Source organism: Mus caroli, unplaced genomic scaffold (genome assembly GCF_978045245.1).
Source record: "Mus caroli unplaced genomic scaffold, Mus_caroli_1 scaffold_2, whole genome shotgun sequence".
NCBI classification, from domain to species: Eukaryota; Metazoa; Chordata; class Mammalia; order Rodentia; family Muridae; genus Mus; species Mus caroli.
Genome location: NW_028227257.1, coordinates 27,422,884 through 27,446,496, shown reverse-complemented (window position 1 = coordinate 27,446,496; position 23,613 = coordinate 27,422,884). Strand labels below are relative to the sequence as shown.

At 40.2% G+C, this 23,613-nt stretch overlaps 1 protein-coding gene across 4 annotated transcripts in view; it reads left to right on the top strand.

The window, feature by feature from the left end:
• The window catches only part of Csnk2a1 (casein kinase 2 alpha 1), a 47,477-nt gene that overhangs the window by 15,963 nt on the left and 7,901 nt on the right, over positions 1-23,613 (top strand). For 3 of the 4 annotated variants that reach the window (XM_021156528.3, XM_029470751.2, XM_085833374.1), the window contains exons 2-10: positions 6,515-6,724; positions 9,839-9,950; positions 13,082-13,183; positions 13,651-13,701; positions 14,372-14,431; positions 16,463-16,546; positions 18,945-19,055; positions 21,913-22,014; positions 23,323-23,423. In XM_021156528.3, the coding sequence (XP_021012187.1) occupies positions 6,624-6,724; positions 9,839-9,950; positions 13,082-13,183; positions 13,651-13,701; positions 14,372-14,431; positions 16,463-16,546; positions 18,945-19,055; positions 21,913-22,014; positions 23,323-23,423 (824 nt within the window). In that variant the 5' untranslated portion in view covers positions 6,515-6,623. Of the gene's footprint in view, positions 1-2,555; positions 2,618-6,514; positions 6,725-9,838; positions 9,951-13,081; positions 13,184-13,650; positions 13,702-14,371; positions 14,432-16,462; positions 16,547-18,944; positions 19,056-21,912; positions 22,015-23,322; positions 23,424-23,613 lie in introns of all 4 variants that reach the window. The other variant, XM_085833373.1, reaches the window with a different exon arrangement.

Here is a 23,613-nt window from a genome sequence, read left to right as displayed (position 1 = left end):
TTAAAAAAAAAAAAAAGAGTTCTCTACTTATACCATGTGAGTCCTGGAGTTGAACTTACTCAGGTCCTTGGGCTTTTGACTGCCTCTGTCTCAGTGTGTCTGTGTGTCTCGTGTTCTGCTCTGCCCCTTCACCCCTGGAATCCCTATGCTGCCATGAGTCACTTTGCTGGCCTCTGTTTTGTTAGTTTGAGAGAGAATTTCATATAGCCAGTGTCTCTTAACTAGCAGTATGGCTGAGGAAGGATGTGTGCTCTTGATCTACCTGCCCCACCCCTGCCAAGTGCTGAGATTGTAGACTGGTACTACTATGCCTGGGTCCGTGTTCTTTACAAATCTTTGTGTCTGGATGGTTGTAAACTCTTCTTTATTCACTGTGTTTGGTCTAGGAATGGGATGTTCTGGTTTGAGTTATTGGCTGCTGAACAGGGAACCCTGGTCTCACAATTGGAAGGTGCTCTTGGTGATCTATATCCCTATCCCGTGTTTGTGTATTAGATAGTGATGGAGCTTGAATGGAGGTATCTGTGTACTAGGCAGGTACTTGACCAGTGAGCTCTATTCCCATCTCTCGTGCTTTGTTTGATGGGTAATAAACATTAGTATTTAAATGGACTAAATAAAACTTTTTGTAGTATAAAAACTAGTTTCCTTATTTTCAAGTTCTGGTGTTATCTTTTGTTTTAAACATTAGAAAATTCTTAAAATTTACATTCTTAGAAATATGTAATCACATGTTGGATCATTTCTAAGCTTCTTAGTTTGAATGGAATTTTCCTTTATTTCTATTTTATTGAACGAGGTGTGCAGAGCATGTAACTGGCTTTGGTGTGCTCTGACTTTGTTTAGTAAGGGAATTTTTGACAGGTTTTTAACAGATTTGTATTAGGCTAAACTTTAGGCATTCAAGACTTAGCAATGTCTTTTGGTTGTTTTGAGGCAGTGTCTTGTCTTATAGTCAGGTGGCCTCATTCTTGGTAATCTCCTTCCTTAGCCTACTGAGTGCTGGAATTAACAGGCATGCACCCCCATGCCCAGCAGTATGTCTTCAAAGTCAGGCTGAGTGAGGGCTTTGGGTTGTAGATAGAGTGCCATGGAATTGTTAATCACTAAACGATTGGGAAAGTGGTAATTTAGGATGATTCAGATGATTCAGGTCTGATTTATTGTGCAGTGGTTATAAACTGACCCTCCAGAGAGCCAGTACTCACGTGCTTTGTTAACTTCCTAATAAGCTGTTAACGTATGGACTGGAGACATGGGTCAGTGGGGTTAAGGGTGCTTGAAGCATGAAGATCTGAGTGTGGGGGTGCATGCCTTTAATCACAGCACTCTACAGTAGACAGGCAGATCTCTGAGTTTGAGGGCCAGCCTTGTCTACAGAGCTATTTCCAGGACAGCCAAGGCTACACAAAGAACCTTGTCTTGAAAAAACAAAAGGGGGGGGGTTGCAAAAAAAGAAATGAAAAGGCATAGATTAAGAGCACTTGCTGTTTGTTCTTTGACAGGACCCATGTGTGCCCTCCTCCTCAGTTTAAACATTGACAGGTTATGGTTCTTGACTTGAGAGAAATAAAGATCTAATAAGAAAATTAGGATTCAAAGACTGAGTAGTATGGGAATATGTGGTAGGAAGCAGAGAACTCCAGCTGGGCATGGTAGTATACACCTGAAATCCTGGCCTCAGGAAGCTGAGGCATGAATTTGGAAGTTAAAATGGAAGGAAGATACAGAAATAAAAACCTGGAACTTCAAAAGCTAACCAACTTGACTTTGAGTCCTGCCTCTCCTGTCTTTTGTAATGGGTATTCTTTGGTTAGTCTGTTGAATTTATTTAGGTTGTTTTGTTATTTGTAGTTTAGAAAAGTAGATTAGAAAGGTAATGTTTGCTTCATAGAATTGTTTGAATTGGGCTGGTCAGGTGGCTCATTGGGTAGAGGTGCCTGCCACTAAGTCTGATTTCAGTTTGGTATCTGGGACCAACATGATGGAAGGAGAGGACTAGCCTCCCGCAAGTTGTCCTTTAACCTCCACACATGCACCGAGACACACACACACAATTTAATAGATATTAAAAATTTTCTGAGACAATTGGGTATTAAAGCTGAGACCCTCTTTTAGCTCTAGACTTCTGATTTCTAATTGCCCACTCAGAATCTCCATTTGAATGTCTCAACGCCATTTTAAATTTACATCCAAAACCTGTCGTGAATTTTTACCTTTCTCATACATGATACCAACAATATATTCAAATAGAGATGAGTTACCTCCCATTTATTTTCCAGTCTACCCAGAGCTGTTTGTTATGCAGTCAATTCTGTGCCAGAGGATTGGAGGGAGGGTGTCCAGCTGTTTATGCTGCTACTAGCCTAGATTGAGCTGGGCTAGCTTTTCTCACATAGGTATTACAATAGCCTCTGCCTCCTAAATCCTGCTCACTTTCAGTCTCTTTCTGCTTGAACTGTTTTAGTGAACTTCTGTCATCAGTCCACAGGTAAGTCTTTAAGCATTTAACTTAGCTCATGCTTGATCAGCCTTGGGTTCTCCTGCCTTTACAGATTCAACCAATCATGGATTAAAAAAACTATCCAGAAAAACAAGTTACATCTGTACTAAGCAGGTAGAGACTGTTACTGTCTAAACCATATATTCTAACAGCTTTTTATGTAGTATTTACATAGAACCGAGTAGTATGTACATTAAACATTGCATTATAGTCTGGGAAGAGTTTAAAGTACACAGGTAATAAAAGATTTAATACATAAACATTCTGTTTTTTTATTTTAAACAGTCTCATGTAGCCCAGGCTAGCTTTGAACTGTCAGTCCTGTTCCACCTTCATTATTGCTGGGGTTGTAGGTATGTATATTCCACCATACCTAGCCCAGTGTCACTTTATGTGAGGACTTGGAGCTCCTTCAAAGTTTGGTATTTGCTGATGGTTGATCCTGGAGCCAGTCTTCTGCAGAAGCCCAAGGGAGAAGGGTAATCCAAAACCTAGTGTCTCCTTTTAGAATGGGTTCACATGTATGTGATTGTTAGACATGAGAGGAAATACATGAGGAAACCAAGCCAGTAGTTGAGAAACTTGGTTTGTCTTTGTGTCCTTTTGTTAGATTTGTGTAATATACATGTAGACGTTCCAGAGGTACAAATGAAATACTGATTCAGGTATTTATCTCATACATCACCTGGGTTTTCATGTCCTATTTACCACATCCCTGTTTGCTCAACTGTCTAAATCCCAATCAGGCCAACTCTTCCATGGATTTCAGGGATCAAAACCTAGGTTGATAGGTCTGTTCTGAAAGCACTTTTACCTGCTGAGCCCTCTTCCTGCAGGGCCTTTAGGAGCATAATTTTCTTAGTTCGTCATATATTCTAGATATTAATCCTTTGTTGGGTGATATTAAGGGTTGTTATGGAGTTTGAATTGATTTTATAATGAGTATGAGGTTGGGATTCAGTTTAATTCTTCTAAGTGTGAATGGATAAACACACTATTTTAAACTTTTATTAGAAATGGCTTCAAAATTAAATGTGAGACAAAGATAAATAGTATTATTGATGTGATATAAAAATTGTAGACAACAGAATGGATGATACTCTGGAATAGACATTTCTTTGATTAAAGTGATAAAAATGGCTAATAAACACATAAAAGGGTAGAAATAACCCTAACCTCTAGGGAAGTGAAAATTGGAATCAGCACTTGAGTGGCAGAAGTGGGAGGATTGTAAATCCAAGACCGACCTGGGCTGTATCGTGAATCCTATCTCAAACCTCACCCCAGGGAATGGTGACTCAAAATCCACCCTGGGTAGTGTTGGCACATACCTTTAATCCCAGCACTTGGAAGTCAGAGGCAGTAGATAATCTGTGAATCAAAGGCAGCCTGGTCTACAAAGCAAGTTTCAGGATAGCCAGAGTTACAGAGAAACCCTGTCTCGAAAAGCAAAAGACCAAACCAAACAAAACAGTAACAGATTACCACAAGTTAACAGTTCTGCAAGGTTTCAAATACTTGTGTACCCATGTGCATAGCAATATTATTCATGGTAGCTAAAATGTTGATTTAGGTCAAGTCCAACGGATGAGTAGGTAAGCAAAGTACACTTCGTAAATGCAGTAGAATGTTGTTTTCCCTCAAAGAAGGACATGATAAGGCATTCTAGAGGGTGAAGCTTAAGACATTGTACTAGAAAATAGACAAGATATTGAAGAACAATAGAGAAGTAAAGCTGGGCACAAAATATGGGTGTTTATTTTCAGTGGACACAGAATTTTCAGTTTGGAAGTTTCTAGAAATAGGTAGTAAATTGGAAGCTGCACAAGATTGTGATTGTAACCAGTGCTACTAAGTTGTACACTTACACAAGGCTAAAATGATACACGTGTGTTTTTATATTAAAAATGTCTGACAGATAAATGCAAAGAACACTGATGCCCTTATAACTCGAGTTGCCTTTTTTTTTTTTTTTTTGGTTTTTATTTGGTTTTTTGCTTGATTGTTTTGGTTTCTGGTTTCGTTTGGTTTTTGTTTTTGTATTTTTAAGATAGAATTTCTGCAACAGCCTTGGCTGTCCTGGGACCCCCTCTGGGTCTTGAACTCACAGAGATCTATGTTTTTGCCTCCCAAGTGCTGTGATTAAAAGGCATGTGCCACCATGCCTACAGTTATATTTCTAACTGCTTTTTAAAAAAAGATTTATTTTATGTGAGTACACTGTAACTGTCTTCAGACACACCAGAAGAGGGCATCGGATTCCGTTACAGAGGGTTGTGAGCACCATGTGGTTGCTGGGAATTGAACTCAGAACCTCAGGAAGAGCAGTGAGTGCTCTTAGCCACTGAGCCATCTCTCCACCCTTTAACTGCTTGTGTGTGGGTGTATGGTGATCTGTTCTTAGCTTAGCTTATGTCTGTCTGTTTATGCACCAGTGCACTTATTTGAGAGTGTACCTGTATATGCAGTTGTTATGGTGGCCAAAGAATAAATAACTGTGCTCTCTGAATACATTCACCTCCTATTTGAAACAGGGTCTTGATTGGCCTGGTGCTCACCAATTTAGGGATGAACTGGCTGGCTAGCAGATCTCAGAAATCTTGACTGTATCGCCCACCGCGATAATTACAGGCATATATATACCACCACGGGTAGTGGTTGGTTTTTGTTTGCTTGTTTTTAAGGAAGGATTTGGGAATTGAACTCAGGTCCTTGTAAAGTGCTTTACTGACTGAGCCAGCCCCTACCCAGTGTAATATTGTTCATGTATTTTTTCATTTGTGAGTGTGCTCTTATGTATATGCCACACATGTGGGCGCACCTAGTTATTTCAGGAATTTTTCCTAATATGGTAATATATCAACTTTGTAATTTTACGTTAGTATAAATCTCTAACTTGCCTCTGTTTAGTTTTGTCAGTATTATCTATTGCACCTTCTTCCTTGTGACACAACATGAAGGGAGGTATGTTGTGTTGAGTTGTCATGTCTCTCTTGCTTCCTTTTTGATTATTGGTGTTTTGCTTTGTTTTGTCTTTTGGTTGTGTGTTATGGTGCTATTGTTTTGAGACAGGGTCTTGCTTTGTAGCCTTGACTGGCCTGCATCCTGTGTAGACCAGGCTGGCTCTTGAATGAAATTAGGCATTATGAACCAGAAAACTACGTATGTCTCTCTGAGGTTATCACATGGAAGGCCCAGTACATTTTCATTAAATGTGCGGCATATGGATCAACAAGCTCTGTAGGAATTTCAGTGGAGGAAGACAAATGTCAGGGATGGTATTTGATTTGATAGCATGGTTATTAAAATGTACTGATTTTCCCCAGATTTTATTGTTGACTTGTGTTTTGTGGGATTTGTTTTGTTTGTGGGTTTTTGGTGTTTTGTTTTTGAAACAGAATCTGATGTTGCCTAGGCTGACCTTCAACTTGATAAACAGTTAAGGTTAACGTTGAATTTTCTAGTTCTTCTGCCTCTGCCTCATGTGTGCTGGACCCTTTTCTGAAGATTCATGGGTTTTTTTTGTAGTTGTTTGTTTTGTGACAGGGTGTCCTGTCCAAGTTGGCTTCAAAATCTATATAGCTGAAAATGACCTAGAAATCCTGGGCCACTTCCTAAATGCTAGGATTATAGGTGTCTGCTGCCACGCCCTGTCAGCAGTTTTTATTAAGTTTATTCCTATGAAGAGAAAGTACCAATTTCCGTTAAGTTTGAAATCAAGTTTATCTCAGTGTTCTGTATAAACAGTGACGTTGCTGTTGTATCTGCTCAGTGCTGTTTTTTTATCTTCCATGCTTTCCTTCAAAGAATATCTGAACATTGAATGCAGATTACAGGCTACTTCAAAGATTTGATTACGTTCAGGATCAGTTCTAGCACAGCTGGGACACTTTAGCACAGATATATGTTTGAGACCATTGTTATTAGTAAAATAGTTTTTGGCAATATACTTTGAAAAAAGTAAAGTTTTTGTCTTTTTTGTTGTTGTTGTTTTACATTTTGTTTCCGCAGTGTGAAGAAAAAGGGTCTGAAACAAAGTCTTACCAACGTCTGCTTTTGAACACAGTGACTGCCAGATCTTTAAACATCAAGTTCAGCTTTGTCTGTCAACCTGTCTGACATGTCGGGACCCGTGCCAAGCAGGGCCAGAGTTTACACAGATGTTAACACACACCGACCCCGAGAGTACTGGGATTATGAATCACATGTGGTGGAATGGGGGTAATTATTTCCATTTATTTCTCTGTACTTACCCAAAGTCATATACCTTGTAGATTTGCTGACCGTGTCAGCAAGCCTTCCCTGACCTGTCCAAAGCTCAAAGACAAGAAGCTTGCTCATTTGGCAGCCCAGTTTGTAGGTTTGCAGGTAGATGACAAGTGTGGGACTTGCCTGGGCTTCTGAGGTAAAGGCAAGTGTGGTCCTCAGCAGTAAAGATAGGTAAGAGACTGAATTACCAAACTCTTAATTATATACAGCATTTTGGGGACCAGGGTTCTGTCCCATAGTGATAATAAAGACTGGGAATCAGGATTTAAACTTCTATCCTTCCCATGACCCTAGTCCCTTTCCATGCGACTTTCCATGGACCCTTTTCATGACCCCATCCTAGACCCATGGAACAGTCCATCAGTTAGATTCGCAAGAGCTGTTGTTTCCTTCAACCACCATGTTTACCATCAAATGAGAGGCTCATTTGAATGTTTACATTTCTTGTCTGAACACAACATTTAATTGAAGAGTTTTGCCATTTTTGTGATGAAAGCATTTGAGAGTTGAGTACAAAATAAAGCAATTTTAAAATTGATACACACAACATACCACACACACACATATACATATACATACATACACTGAATATAACTTTACATACATATAACTGACTGCAACTCAGCTAAATGTAGAAATCTGAGAAGCCGAGGCCATGTAACCTTGAATTATAGGTCAACCTGAGCTAGTAAACCTTGTTTCAAAAATAAATAAAATGTTAACTCCCATATACTGTATTTTATATCTGACTCCATGTGACTTTCTATACTCTGTAAGTGGTTAAAACTGTCTCCCTGAATTGTCATAGCATATGTTTTCCATTCTAGTATGCTGTGATAATTTAACAGCAAGCAATTTTTCTGCATATAAGGAGACACTCTTGCCTTAGAGATACAATCAAGAACCATGGTATAAACCAATAAATGTTATCACTATTTGATAATCTTAATAATTCTATAATGTTACAGACTTTGAACTCTAGTTATACCCGTGTTTACTGTAAGAGTCTTAAGAATCTTATCTTCAAATCATGTGCTTTACTCATAGCTCTGCTGAAATGGTACTAGAGAGCCCCTTTGAATGTTTGTATGGTGCTAATTACTTGTTTGTATTAGTATATATACCCCTGTATGAGAGAACTCAATGAATAGTGACTGGATAGTATTAATATTGTCCATTGTTATTAGTTCATGTTACCTTTTCTTTCTCCTTTTTAACTGCTTGACAAAAATGAATGACTGGTAATGGTACATACTGTATTATAAGAAGAAATAGAATTTAACCCCCCTCTGCCCCCTCCCTCTCCTCTATTATTTAGCATTAAACCTAGGGCCTTATAGATTATAGGCAAGGTACACAACTGTCAGGTTATATCTCCAGTCTCCTAGACTGTCCTCAAATTTGCTGTCTAGCCCAGGATGACATTGAACTTGTAGTCTTCCTGCCTCCATTCTCCAGAGCTGGGACTGCAGGTGTACACCAGCACACCAGGTTATGTATCAGGGATTCATGCATGGTAGAGTATTTTTAACTGAGCTACCTCTCAGTCTAGTTTTTCATCTTACTTTATTTCATAGTGTGTGTGTTAACTTTTTACACATTGTTTGATGAGGAGTCTGCATATGCCACATTTGGGAGATGGTTCTTTCTGTGTATTATATGGGACCAGAGAATTGAATTCAGGGCCTTTACCTTCTAAGCCATCTTGCAGCCCATAGTTATTTATTTTAAGATTTACTTACCTGATACATATTGCATGCATGTTCTTCCTGGTGTCCTTAGAGATCAGGAGATGGGGTTGGGTCCCCTAGAACTGAAGTTTACAGATAGTTGTAAGCCACCAGGTGGATGCTGGAAACTGAGGCTGGGTCCTCTCTAAGAACAAGTGCTCTTTACTACTAAAGTCATCTCTCCAGCTCCATTTTCATGGGGGGAAGATGTATTTTGAGACAGATTTTTATATACTTAGGATGTGATTAAACTTCTGATCACCCTGCTTTTCCCTCCCAAGGACCAGGATTTGTTACTACAGGCATGTGCCCCACTTTATTTTTTATTTTGAGATAACTTTTTTGTAAGTAAAAAGGACTGACCTTAGCCAGGCAGTGGTGGTGCATGGCTTGAATTCCAGCAGTGTAGGTAAAAGCAGGATCCTATGGTTCACTGTTTCTAATGCAGTTGCAAGCTTTATTATATGTCAGATCTTGTCCTGAAGGACAGGGGAGAGAGCAAACCTGTATATATTTATATATGGAAGCCCTTTTGTAGAAAAAGAGGCCCTATAAGAAAGACCTGCTTCCGGGTATATCTGTAATACTCTTACATCACTTGAATTCTACTAAGTGCCAACAGTGGACCAGGTAGTATGAAGCAAGAATGCATGCAAATCCATTATTGAAGGGAAAGTAGGCTGCTGTTGGAGACAAACATACTTAAATCCCAATGCAAGCTAACTATGTGCACTGTGCCATTAGTACATAACAGTTTGAGATTTAAAAGAACATTTGAGAATGCTTAATAATAATAAATATTAATGCTAATGCTTTTTGAGACAGGATCTCATACAGCCTAGGCTAGCTTTGACCTATGTAGCTGAGGGTGACCTTGAGCTTCTGGTACTTACCTTCTAAATGCTGGGAATATAGGTGGAGATCACCATGTCTGGTTTACACGGTCTGGGGATTGAACCTAGGGCCATGCGTGTGGTGGGTCTGCTAATTGAGCCATACCCTCAAATTTTTCTGTGTGTGTGTTTTTTTTAAGAGATATTTGGAATATCTCTTGTTTTAACTGGTAATAGAGTTAGTTGTCTGTCTTTTCATCTCTCCCTCCAGTGTGTGTGTGTGTGTGTGTGTGTGTGTGGTTCTCTTTTCAGAGTCATCTGTAGCCCAAGCTGTCAATAAGCTTTCTATAAACCATGATGACCTTGAAGGCAGATCTTCATGTGTTCACTTCCAAGGCTGCAATTACAAGCATGTACCACCATGTCTGACCCCCCCCCCAAAAAAAAAAGCTTTAGAAAATTGAATATTTTTGAAATCATTGTCACTTTGTTTTTATCCGTAGGAATCAAGATGACTACCAGCTTGTTCGAAAATTAGGTAGGGGCAAATACAGTGAAGTGTTTGAAGCCATCAACATCACAAATAATGAAAAAGTTGTTGTTAAAATTCTCAAGGTGAGTGTAAGAAAAACAATGTCAAGAGTTACTTGGAATGTAGAGTCTATACACATTGATGCCTTTTTATACATGTCTCTTAAAGTATTTTCTTTTTCAGTAGTTTAGCCTATCCATTATATCCTGTGAAGTCAGTAGTACACCTGATACTAGCTTGACAGAATAAACCTAAAGCAAGAGAAGGGATAGTTAGGATGTGGTCAAAGAGGGGAATAAACACACAGGCTCCTCTTTCCCAAGTGTCCATGTCCTATGCTTTCAGTTATGTCCTATGCTTCTGTTTTCAATAAGCAAATCATTATCTCTGCTTTGTAAGGATAAGAAAGGGAAGCAGATGATAGTAGTTCAGTCATTATGGTATCACCACCTGTACTTCAACTATATGAATGGTTGGGACTAAGACAAACCTGGAAGTGTATGCCTTGTTAGAGAGAGGGACCCTCTGGGCATGTGGCATGGTAGTAGAATGCTTGTTCACTTAGAGTGTGAGACCTTGGGTTTGATTCTTAGTGCTACAAGAGAGGAAAAACAGACAACTTGCTATGCAAGTCTGAGGACCTGGATTCAGATCCCCAGTAGCCACCTAAAAAGCCAGTCACAACAGTATGTATGTGCCTGTAATTTCAGTCCTGGGTATGTAGAGACTGAGTATGCCTGGGACTTACTGGCCAGGCAGGCTAGTCATTATTCAGGAAGCTTCAGATTTAATGAAAGACCCTGTCTCAAAAGGTGGAGGGCTAGCAAAGTGGCCTATCAGGGTAAAGATGCTTGCAACAAGACTGAGAGTCTCAGTTTAGCCTCCTTAAGTTGTGCTTTGATCTCCATGGACATGCTGTGGGGTTTATTTATAATAAATGTGGGGCTGGAGAGATGGCTTAGCGGTTAAGAGCATTGACTACTCTTACAGAGGTCCTGAGTTCAATTCGCAGCAACTACATGGTGACTCACAACCACCTGTAATGGGATCTGATGCCCTCTTCTGGTGTCTCTGAAGACAGCTACAGTGTACTCGTCATATATATAAAAATTAAATAAAATCTTTTTTTTTAAGTAAGTAAATGTTATATATTGACCTAGCTTTTACATTGACACACATGTATACATGCACTATATACACCCTCGTCTACAAAAGAAAGGGAGATAGTTGCTTCTTAGCTGCAGGTGACTAGTGTCGTGTAACAGTGCGGGTCTAGTGTTTCTTGATGCTTTCTTTTGCAGAGAGAATCTAGAAACCCATATTTGCATTCTGATGTTTTAAAATGTTGACTCTAGAATGAAGAGGTGACTCGGTTGTTGAGATCATTAGCTGCTCTTTGGAGGATCTGGCTTTGATTCTTAGCCTACATGGCAGCTCATAACCATCTTGAACTCTAGTCCTAGAGGATCTGATGCCCACGTCTGGCCTTTGAGGATATCCAATACGCATGCACAAACGTACATGCAGGCAGAACATCCATACATCAGAAAAAATTTAAAATAAATTTTTGCTCAAGATTGTTTGAAATATTATACAAGTCATATTTAGCTAGTGGGCTGTCAATATGCAATCGTGTTTTCCATGCACTGCCTGCTGAGCCGCACTATTCTGGAGACTGCCCTCACAGAGCTGGCTGTTGCTACTGAGAAATAGAAGTTTCCAAACACTTTGCATTTGTAGCACTTTCCTTGTCTTGCATCTTTTTAATAGCAGTCTACAGGCATAACAAAAATGTGTAATTAATAGTTCTAGCCATTAGGCTTTTCTTTTTTTAAGATTTTTTTTTAATTTAACCTCTGAAAGAGCAGTCAGTGCTCTTCACCTCTGAGCCATCTCTCCAGCCCTGCCATTAGGCATTTTTAAAGACATTACATTCCTTTAAAGTACATTCAGAAGGCAAAACGGGAACATTGGTATGAATTAGAAGCTACCTGGGCTATAGGAAGACTGTAAAGGAAGGAATGAAGAAGACCCATTCTTTTCCCCTAAAATATTAAAAAGCTTTATATTAACATTATTTACTTATTTTCTGACTCTGGAAATAAGACAGTTTTTCAAGAGTCAATCATAAAGATTCAAGGAATGAATCTCAGGTCAGCAGTGTTGGTGGCAAGTGCCTTTATATGCTGAGCCATCTCTCTGGCCCTATTGAAAGTTTGTTTTGTTTTGTAACAGTGCCCTGGTTGTCTTGGACTTGCTTTGTAGACCAGACCAGCCTCAAACTTACAAGAGATCCACCTGCCTCTCCTCCTGAGTGCTGGGGTTAAAGATTGTACCCCATGTCCAGACCAAAAGATTTTTTTCTTTTTAAGATTTATGTATATGAGTACACTGTAGCTGTCTTCAGACACGTCAGAAAAAGGCATTGGACCTGTCAACTCAGGACCTCTGGAAGAACAGTCAGTGCTCTTAACCACTGAGCATTCTCTCCAACCCTCGTGTGTGTGTGTGTGTGTGTGTGTGTGTGTGTGTGTGTGTGTGTGTGTGAATTGCTTATTTTATGTATGTGACCACACTGTAGCTGTTTTCACACACTAGAAGGTGTTAGGTCCCATTACAGATTGTTGTGAGCCACCATGTGGTTGCTGGGAATTGCAACCCAGGACCTCTGGAAGAGCAGTCAATGCTCTTAACCACTGAGCCATCTCTCCAGCCTCCCCATAAAGATTTTTTTTTAAGGACCTATGTCACATTTTAATTGTTAGCTTACAAGATTTTAAAGTACTACAATTATATTGAAATTAATTCTGTGGATATCTGGTCTTTGGGGTAGAAATCTTTTTAAGTGCCTGCAGAGTACTTGACAGTGCTAGAAGAAGGGGTCCTGAGAAATCTGTCACATTTTCTCTTCCTTTCGTCCTTTTATTTTATGGATGTAAGCATACTGTTGTTGTCTTCAGACACAGCAGAAGAGGCCATCAGATCCCATTACAGATGGTTGTGAGCTACCATGTGGGTACTGGGACCTCTGGGAGATCATTCAGTGCTCTTAACCACTGAGCCATCCCTCCAACCGCCCCCCCCCCCCCCCCCCCGTATTATTTTTCTTCGGGAAGTTTCTATAGACGCTTTTTTGTATTACTTACGTTAACTGTGAGATGCACTGGGAAATGCTTTTTTTTTCTGATACAGTTTTACTCTTTACTATTTTCAGCCAGTAAAAAAGAAGAAAATTAAGCGTGAAATAAAGATTTTGGAGAATTTGAGAGGTGGGCCCAACATCATCACACTTGCAGACATTGTAAAAGATCCTGTGGTAAGTACAGTGATGTTGGTAAGACCCACCAGGGCTTCAGTGCCCAAAGCACAACTGACTTGGTTCTGTTGTCATCATTTAATGCTTTAAATGTTCTAAATCAGTTACACATTTAACCAGCTTAGGCTCTGCTTTGAAAGATTTAATACACACATGCACACACATTCATACATGCACAAAATCTGTTATTCCCAGAAGATTGATAACACTAAAATTAAAATCTACGTGTTAATCCAATTTACAGACCAAAGCCAAGTGCCAGTGGGCAATAGGTATATGGTTGGGCCACCTGGAGCCTTGTGAGAGTTCAGCTGAATTTTTCTTCAAAATCCTTCCAAAAAATCAGAGTGGGCAAGGTTTCTTAGTACTGCAACAAGGACTATCATATTCCTTACACAACACCCACAAGCTGAAAACTAAAGCTGCTGGTACTAATGTGTTTTCTTTTTTTTTTTTTTTTCCCTTAGTCACGAACCCCTGCCTTGGTTTTTGAACATGTAAACAACACAGACTTCAAGGTATAACCATTTAAAACTACTGGACTTTTAGATGACATAGTCTTTGGGGATGCCAATATAAAAAGTTTGTTTGTTTTTATTAGTGCTAAAATAATACCTGCTTTCCATGTCTGGATATTTTTACATTCATCTTGTTTAGTGCTCTTAGAATAACTAAGACATTTATATCTTACCACATTTATCATTCATTTGACAATTTCTGCTGGTATCCATACTAGTGAAGGTGACAGTACATGTTGACTTTAGGCAACCATGTACAAGAAAGAATAATATTTATATAATAGTTATACAATACAAAGAATAGCATATTCCTTAAGATCCTCTAGGATGTGGATCACAACAGATAATGAGAAAAGGTCACATAAGATTCTGCTGTAACGCAAACATGTACAGTACAGATCTTTGAATGCAGATCCTCCTGTGGCCTACAGATTTGAATAATTCTCTATTCTGGTATGACTGAAGAACGGAGGCACTTTCCTTGGTACACATTTATAGTGTTTGACATGTAGAGGTGAAGACTCGAAGAGTCTCTTGAAAGTGAATTTTTGGTCAAGAGGTAGAGAGCATTTGAAAAACAAATCTTGGGATTGTGGTCAATGAAATAGGGTGAGGAAATTTTCATCTTAGTGTTGTTTTATAGCTCAACTATTGCATTTGTCTTTAACAGCAATTGTACCAGACGTTAACAGACTATGACATTCGATTTTACATGTATGAAATTCTGAAAGTGAGTAATATATGTATTAAATATTTTTAAATTGATCTTTGCTTTAGAAGTTTATTTAATGGTAGAGAAACCCGGGGGATTAACTTTGTAATATGTGCCAAAAGCAGAGGGCTTCAACAATAGTTTTAAAATGTTTTTAGTATTATACTCTTGGGTAAAGTCTCAGTTATGAAGTGGGGTGCAATAGAACTGTAATTAAAACATGTAAGTGTTGTGTGACAGGGCCTTACTCTGAAACAAGGCTGGCCTACAACTCACAAGTCATTCTCGTCCAGGGAGGCCTATCTTGTTAGTCTTTCTTTCCCAACATCTTACATTTTGGGACTCAAGAGTTATGACCCATCACACCCAGCTTTAGAAGGCCTTGTTTTTGGTTACAGTTTTTATTCTGTGATGCATGCCAAACAGATACTTCAGCAGTTCCCTGTATCCCCAGCCCTAGAATGCCTTAAAGAAAACAGTGGAAATGACAGTGTGAAAACAGCCTTTTCTTAGGCACTGGAGGCTGATACACTTTATTTTACTTAGTATTCATCAGATGACACTGGCCTGGAGATATAAGACTTACTGTAATCCCAGTATGAGGACTGCCACATGTTCAAGACCATCCTGGGCTACAGTGTTTGTCAAGAAACAAATAAATGTGTTTTTAAAAAGATTCTTATTCATAGCTTTAATCCCAGTACTTAAGAGGCAGAGACAGACCAGCTTGGTCCAAGGCAAGTTCTAGGACAGCCATGGCTACACAGAGAAACTCTGTCTCAAGAAAAGTAAAGAAAAGAAAAAGACTCTTGAACTCCACTCTCAGAGGGTCATTGTTCTAAGGATTGTAAATCTCTTCTAGAGATTGCTGACTTTGATTTCTAAAGTGAAGGTCACAAATCATCTTGCCACTCAGTATTTACAAAATTAGCTTTATAAGGAAAGAACTGCTTCGATCGAGTAGGATAAATTACTCATAGGTTAATACCATGCCAGCTTATTTAAGACTTAACAGTCTCAAAAGAAAGCTGGGCATGCTTGTACATGCTGTTGATTCCAACACTTGGGAGGCAGAGGCATGCAGATACCTGGTTTTGAAAACAGTCTGGGTCTACATGGTGATTTCTAGGTCATCCAGAGTCATAGTGAAACACTGACCCCAGTACCCCCTCCAAAAGCATCAAAAGATTATACGTGTATGGACATTGATCTTCTTTTGGCTCATGTGGAAAACAGGACATGTAGGTGTAGACATGTTTGCCCTGCCCTACAGGCTAGAAACCCAGGCTGTCCTTCAGGAAGAACAAGAACTTAGCTAATGGCATGGTTGACAAAGGCCAGGATTGACAAACTCAAAGGTGTGTTCCATTCACCTCAATTTCAGCTTATAAACTATTCAGATTTGATAGATGACCTAGATCAGGAGCTGGCAACTTTCTTTATAGGGCTGAAGTCTTTGTCCTACTGTTCATCTCTACTGTTACAGCAAGAAAACAGCCATGGATGGACTGTACACGTATGGGCATGATGGTGTGCAGATAAAATATTCACATAAGCAGACAGCCGGTGACTCATCCCTACTCTGCTACTAAAGAAATCCCTGTCTTTAAGTAAAATAAATGTTGGCAGGCTGAACTTTCTATTGAGGGGATTGTGTTTGTAGAAATAATCAAGGTTTTGGATAAGAAGTTGTATAGTTGCTGTAGACTTTGAGTCTTTCTGAACAGAAAGGATGCTGGGATGAGTAAAGAGCAGTGCACACCTATAATCCCAGCACTCAGAACACTGGAGTCGGAAAGTAGCCTGGGCTACAACATAGCAGAACCACACCTTTCAGGGGCAGGAGCGAGGGAGAAGATTTTGTAATTTGGATGCCAGAGCCCTGGGTGTGTTTGACTACATGAACCAGTTCTTAAGTGGCTACTCCTTGACTACTCTACCTGATTCCCTGGATTGTTGTAAGGCTAGAAGGGAAACTGACATAGAAGAGAAGAGAAAGTAAACAACTAAAAACAGTAACTCATGCAAGCCAATTTTCCTTTCTTGCAGGCCCTGGATTATTGTCACAGCATGGGGATTATGCACAGAGATGTGAAACCCCATAATGTCATGATTGATCATGAACACAGAAAGGTAAAATAATAGACTGTTAAACTTCTTTTATAAATAAGATGGAGTTAAGACGGATGCATAGATACATAGTCTCTAGCCTTTTCTGCTTAAAATAATCATTTTATAAGATGTATTTATTGTGTCAAGGGAAAGTGGAAGTGTGTATGAGTGTGAACGTGTGCATACCATGTGAGATGTATACTTTGGTGTCAGGTTTTCCTCACCATGTGAGTCCTAGGTCTTGAACTGAGGCCATTAGACTTTGTGTAAAACCAGCTGAACCATCCTGGCAACCCAAGGCAATATCTTGTCATGATTTTTAGGCTACCCTGACATTCAGGTTTTTTTAAGTTGCCCAAGCCCGCCTCTCACACAATGATTACTATTGTAGTCATTGGGGATTTAGGTGACTTATTCATACAATTAATACGTTTTCTGACATACACCATATAATAGGGGTTTTGAGGCTGGAGGTATATGAGTGAACAAAGCAGAAAAAAATGTTTGTCTCTAAAACGTTCATATTTTAGTCAAGTGCACAATTTAAATCAATTGTGCAGGAAATGTCAAAGCTTCAGAGGCTGAACCAGGAGACTGCTCTGAGTTCAAGGCCAGCTTGATCTACATAGTAAGACCCTATTTCAGAGAGGAATTTGAAAGGGAAGGAAGGATGGAGGGATCAAGGAGAAGGCGGTGACAGGTAACAGAGGATATTATAGTTTTAACTAAGAGGCATGTTGTAGTTGTGATTTCCATTGCTGTGATAAAAATCATGACTAAAAGCAACTTAGGGAAGAAGGGTTTATTTCAGCTTAGAGTTTGACAACACAGTCCGTCACTGGGGGAACCCAGAGGGCAGGAGCTGATGCAGAGGCCATGAAGAATGCTGCTTACTGGCCTGTTCAGTCAAGAGTGCACTATAGGTTTGCCTACCTGCCAGTCTGGAGTATTTATTTCAATTGAAGTTTCATCTTCCCAAATACCTGTAGCTTGTGTCAAGTTGAAACAGAACTAGCCAGCACAGCATAGAAAGATGTTCTATGGGGTTCCAATAGAATATGACACCTTTGGGAGTACTAGAGTAGACCCAGCAATGCAATGCCAGGAAGAAATAAATGCCAAGAAGAAAAATAATTTCTTTGCCTGAGTAAGCTAATAATTCTACATTAGACACTAGCAGAGTGTCTTCTAATTTGATCCAGTTTTACCACTTACTACCCTAGACATGGCAGGTTCCTAAAACTGCCCCTTCTTCCCTGTTAAATGCTGACAAGAAGCCCCAGGGTTTTCCATCTATGCTTCTGAACAGCTGCTGCTGCTTGAGTTCACACAATCTTCTGGTTCAATTAGTTTGCTAGAACTTTTAGAACTTAAGTAAATAGTTTAGTGGTTTGTTCAAAATATATTACAAGTGATACCATATGGAGAGATGCTAAGGGCAAGGCTTGTGGGGAGTTGTACAGTTCCCATGCCATGTCCCAGCATACTGCTTTCTAGGAACTGCCAGAAGCTGTCCAGAAGCTCCTTCAACTCCCCTGTGGTTTTTCATTGCATAAATATAAAGTGTGAACAGCCAATTAGCAATGTGGTAGGCTCAGTGGGAGAACAAACAAGACTAGTCTCTTCTTCCCTCATGTGATATGAGACCCATCTGAGCTGGGCAGTGGTGGTGCACGCCTTTAATCCCAGCACTAGGGAGGCAAAGGCAGGCAGATTTCTGAGTTCAAGGCCAGCCTGGTCTACGAGTGAGTTCCAGGACAGCCAGGACTATACAGAGAAACACTGTCTCAAAAACCAAAAAGAAAAAAGAAAAAAGGACCCATTTGAAAAGGGTATCTTCATAGATGGTCTGTGCCAGAACAGAACAGATTTTCATATAAGTTTCCATGATCTATGGGGAGTTTTGTTCTCTTAAGGCCTACACTATGCTAGACACTAAGGCTGGGATTGCAGCTCAGTGCCTAGGAACCTGTAGGATCAATGGCCTCTACACACAGAAAAAAAGATAGATAGCTTTACCCCAAACTATGTTTATCATTTTAGAAACTTAGAAATAGGTGTTGTGAAAATTAATGAGTCAGAAACCATGGATGGAAAATTATATGTATATTTTAAAATCATAATCTCACAATATGGCATGGGGGAACAGCAACATGGATAGATGGATAGAGTTGAGATAGAAAGAAAAAGAAATGAGATCAGAGAGAGGAAGAGAACCCCGAAGGTATTCATAGATTTTCTCATAGGATGGTGAAGAGGGGCTGTGTAGGGTGGTGGCCTGTATGCTGACCATATGTTAAAATAGCTAAAATGAGGATGCAATGATGCTGTGATGCTGACAAGGATGAGCACCTGGTTGAGGATGCCTCCTCTGGAGTGCTCGATGTGATTTGTTCTCTCTCTTTTTTTTCCCTTTCAGCTTCGGCTAATAGACTGGGGTTTAGCTGAGTTTTACCATCCAGGCCAAGAGTATAATGTCCGAGTTGCTTCTCGATATTTCAAAGGTCCAGAGCTACTTGTAGATTATCAGGTAAGAAGAGAATGTAAGTACAGTATTATTCCTGTGCTTATTTTACACATAATTTGTAGAAACATCAGTTTGTGCTTTGAGTAAGCCATTTATCATATCCATGGCTGTCCTTTTTTTAGGGAAAACTTAAGATACATCGGGTGTGTGTGTGTGTGTGTGTGTTTGTGGTAATGTTAAGTTACGATCCTAAATTTACATAAAGCAGAACCAGAAGATACTCATAAGAGATTCTCTTTGTGGAAGATGTGTTGTACATACTTAGTCCAGCTTTTAGGAGGCAGGTAGAAGGATCAATTAGTTCAAGGCCAACCTGGGCTATGTGAGATTCTTTTAAAAAGAAACAAGCATCTTTTATACATCTCTTAAGTTAAATATAAGAGTACCCCACCTACTCCACACACATTCCAGTTGTGGGGGTTCACACTGATATCCATCCTCGCACTTTGAAGGCTGAGACAGGAGGATTACCACAAGAATGAGACCTGCCTTGGGCTACAGTGTAAGACCCTGTCCTAAAAAGTGGAAAAAGGAAGGTGGGAATGATGCCTCACAAGTTAAAAGCACTTGCTGCTCCTGTAGAGGGACTGGGTGCAGTTTCGACAACCTACATGGTGGCTCGCAACAATTGGTTACTTCTGTCCTCTGCAGATACCTAGTATATACACATACAATTAAGTCTTTTTTTTTTTTTAAGTATGTAATTTTATATGTATGAGTGCTTTGCTCAATTGTATGTCTTGGGTATCACATTTATGCCTGGTGCCTGTAGAGGTAAGTCTAGGGTATTGAATTCCTTGAGTTACAGACATTTACATGCTGCTGTGTGGATGCTTGGACTCTGACCTGGTCCTCTGGAAGAGCAGTCACTGCTCTTAACTGCTAAGCCAATTTTCCAACCCCAAAATAAGTATTTGGTTTTTTGTTTTTGTTTTTCTTTAATATTTATTTATTCTTTTAATGCATATGAATACATAGTTGTTGTCTTCAGACACACCAGAAGAGGGCATCGGATCCCACTATAGATGTTGTGAACCACCATGTGGTTGCTGGGAATTGAACCCAGGACCTCTGGAAGAGCAGTCAGTGCTCTTAACCGGTGAACCATCTCTCCAGCTCACGAGTATTTGTTTTTTGTTGTTATTGGATAAAAAGATTTACCCAGTGTTTTATAATTCCTTAGGAGACACTTCCTTACCCATTATTTCTGAGTTGTTATCAAATGCCTTAAAGTTTTAGGTTCTGCACTAAAATTTCATCTCAAGAATTGTAAAGTATGTAACCTTGATAGGTATGGTACCATATGGTGGCACATTCTTTTTAGTCTCAGCACTCAAGAGGCAGAGACAGGCAGGTCTCTGAGTTCAAGGACAGTCTGGGGGATATAGTGAGCCAGGGCTGTTCAGTCGTATCCTCTCTCAAAGAGTTAACTAAATAGGTTAGGCCCTCTCCCATCTCAAGGGGATCCTTAGATTTCTTCACATAGGAAAATTGCAGGGTTTTCTTCTGTTGAAAAAGTAGTTCAAAGTAGTATTTACCGTTTGCTTTAAAACTGAGTTGAGGGGCTGGGCAGTGGTGTCGCACACCTTTAATCCCAGGCAGAGGCAGGCAGGTTTCTGAGTTCAAGGCCAGCTGGTTTACAGAGTGAGTTACAGGAGAGCCAGGACTACACAGAGAAACCCTGTCTCAAAAAAAACAATAACAACAACAGCAACAAAAACATTGAGTTAAGGAAGATAGACAGAAACCTAGCATAACCAGCCATAGAGAGGCTCCACCAGCAGCTGACTGAAACAGATGCATAGGCCACAGCCAAATGGGACAGAGCTCTGGGACTCTTAAAGGAAGAGTTGGAGGAAGCATTAAGGGCCCTGGAAAGGATAGGAACTTTACAGGAAGATCAACATCAACTAACCTGGACCCTCGGGGCTTTCAGAGACTGAACCACCAACCAAAGAACATACACAGGCTGGACCTTGTCCTACTACATATGTAGCAAATGTGCAGTTTTATCTTCTTGTGGGTCCCCAAACAATTGGAGTAGGTGCTGTCCCTAAAGCTGTCTGTCTGTGGATCCCATTCTCCCAACAGGATCCATGTCTTCCCTCAGTGAAAGAGAATGTGCCTAGTCCTGCAGAGACTTGATGTGCCTGGGGGGCGGGGGGGGGGGTGCGGGGGGCTCCAACCTTTCATTGGAGGAGGTAATGGGATAGATTGGGATGTTACATAATTAATGGGGGGAAAACTGAGTTGGGGGGCTAAGTTGGCTCAAAAGTTAAGAGCACATATTAATCTTATAGAAGACCTAAGTTAGGGTCTCATAACTCCAGCTCCTGGTAATCATGCCTTTCTGGATGTTTTGGTGGGGGTACTTCACTTTCCCTCACATGCACATACTATACTCACCCCACTCCCCCATTCTAAACACAAATACATATTTAACAAAAAATCTTAGGGAGAAATAAAACTGGATTGATATAAGGTCTGGCAGTGTTTCCTAATGATCAGCCAATTGCCTAGCATGCACAAGGCTCAAGGTTCCATCTCTCGTAGTAAAGAAAAACCAAACAAGCCAATAACTAGGTGAAAGATGTTTCTGATGTTTCATTATGAGCAAAGTAATTTTTTTTAAATATCTATTTTGGGGGCCCTTAACCAGCTTAGCACTTAACTCTTCCAAAGGTCCTGAGTTCGATTCCCAGCAACCACATGGTGGCTCATAATCATCTGTAATGGGATCTGATGCCCTCTTCTGTGGCTGAAGAGAGCAGCAGTGTACTCACAAACATAAAATGTCTATTTTGTACCTAGAAGTGATAGGTGTGGGGATGCATATGTGACAATGTTTTCTTTAATACAGATGTACGATTATAGTTTGGATATGTGGAGCTTGGGTTGTATGCTGGCCAGTATGATCTTCCGGAAGGAGCCATTTTTCCATGGACATGACAATTATGATCAGGTGATGACATGTTTCTCCCATTAAGAAATTTACTGACCTAGTGTAAAGATGGCCAGATCTGGAAACTCATTAGGAACTTCAGTGGGTCTGGGCTATCTGGTAAGTTCCAAGACAGCCAGAGCTACAATGTTTTAAAAAATTTAAAAATCTATTCAGATGTGGTTGTGCATTTCTTAAGTCCTTTAGTCCTTGCATCCGGAGACAAACAACATTTCTAAGTTATGGTCTACAGTGTGAAATCTTGTTTCAATCCCTGCCCCCATCCTACTCACCAGGTATGGTAGCTCATGCCTTTAATCCCAGCACTCGACAGGCAAAGGCCATGAGTTGAAGGCCAGTTTGGTCTACACAGCAAGTTCCAGGACAGTCAGCACAGTGAACTTGTCTCAAAAATCAAAGAATTAAAAAACCATTAAAGGGCATTTGCCACACACCTCACCTCCCTAGCCTAGTTCATAACACATAACATCTGAGAGTTCTCTACTAGTTCAGATAACTTTACTGGTCCTTGAAAAAGCTAAATTTAACCTTTCTGGGAGTGGGGGCAGGGAGTGTGTGTCAAGACAGGGTCTCTCTGTAGAACCCTGGCTGCCTTCGAACTCCCATCTGTAGACCAGGCTGGCCTTGAACTCAGAGACTTGCCTTTCTGAGTCTCCCAAGTGCTGGGATTAGAGGCATGCACCACCACCTCCTGGATGCACACACATCCTTTTAGTATTTTGCTCTTTCTTCTATGTGAAGTGAGCATGTAAATTACTCAGTAGAACAAATACACAGAGGCCAGATTGACAGCTTAGAAGGCTTGTTCCTCTAGAAGAGGACCTGGGCACAGTTTCCAGCACCCATATCATTTGGCTCACAAACATTTGTATCCTGATGTCACTTAAAGTTTAAAGTCTGTAGCTTTTTGTCAAGTGCCGTACAGGACTGAGGGGTACAGGGGGCAGAGGAACACCTTCAGATAGCTCATTGTCTGTCTGTAGGCAAATCAGTTGAAAGTAAAGCTAAAATGAATGCAGAAGTGTGTATGACAAGTTCTAAAGGAAGAGCAGTTGTCATTTGATGAGTTGTGATGCGGAGGAAAAGACCACTAGGGGGACGTTTCAAGGGGAGAAAGAACCAGGCAAAGTAGTTGGCTTTTATGAAATTTACCCCACTACACAAAATTTGAATTAAACTTCATGGGCTAACATTTATTTGTAGGGCATATTAGTTTATTTGACTCACTTATTAGTTGCTGACTTGATTATTTATGTATTATGCTTGTGGTGTGGGTGTTTTTTTTTTTCTTTTTTCTTTTGATATTAGTTGGTGAGGATAGCCAAGGTTCTGGGAACAGAAGATTTATATGACTATATTGACAAGTACAACATTGAATTAGATCCACGTTTCAACGATATCTTGGGCAGGTAAGTTATCTCCCCCCGCCCCCCAATTTAACCTTTCTGGGAGTGGGGGCAGGGAGTGTGTGTCAAGACGGGGTCTCTCTGTAGAACCCTGGCTGCCTTCGAACCCCCCCCCCCCAAAAGTCTCTGGTTTTAGCAACTGTCTTATTGTCTTTGTCAAAAGTGCTAAGGTGTCTGGTCTCCTGCTATAGGA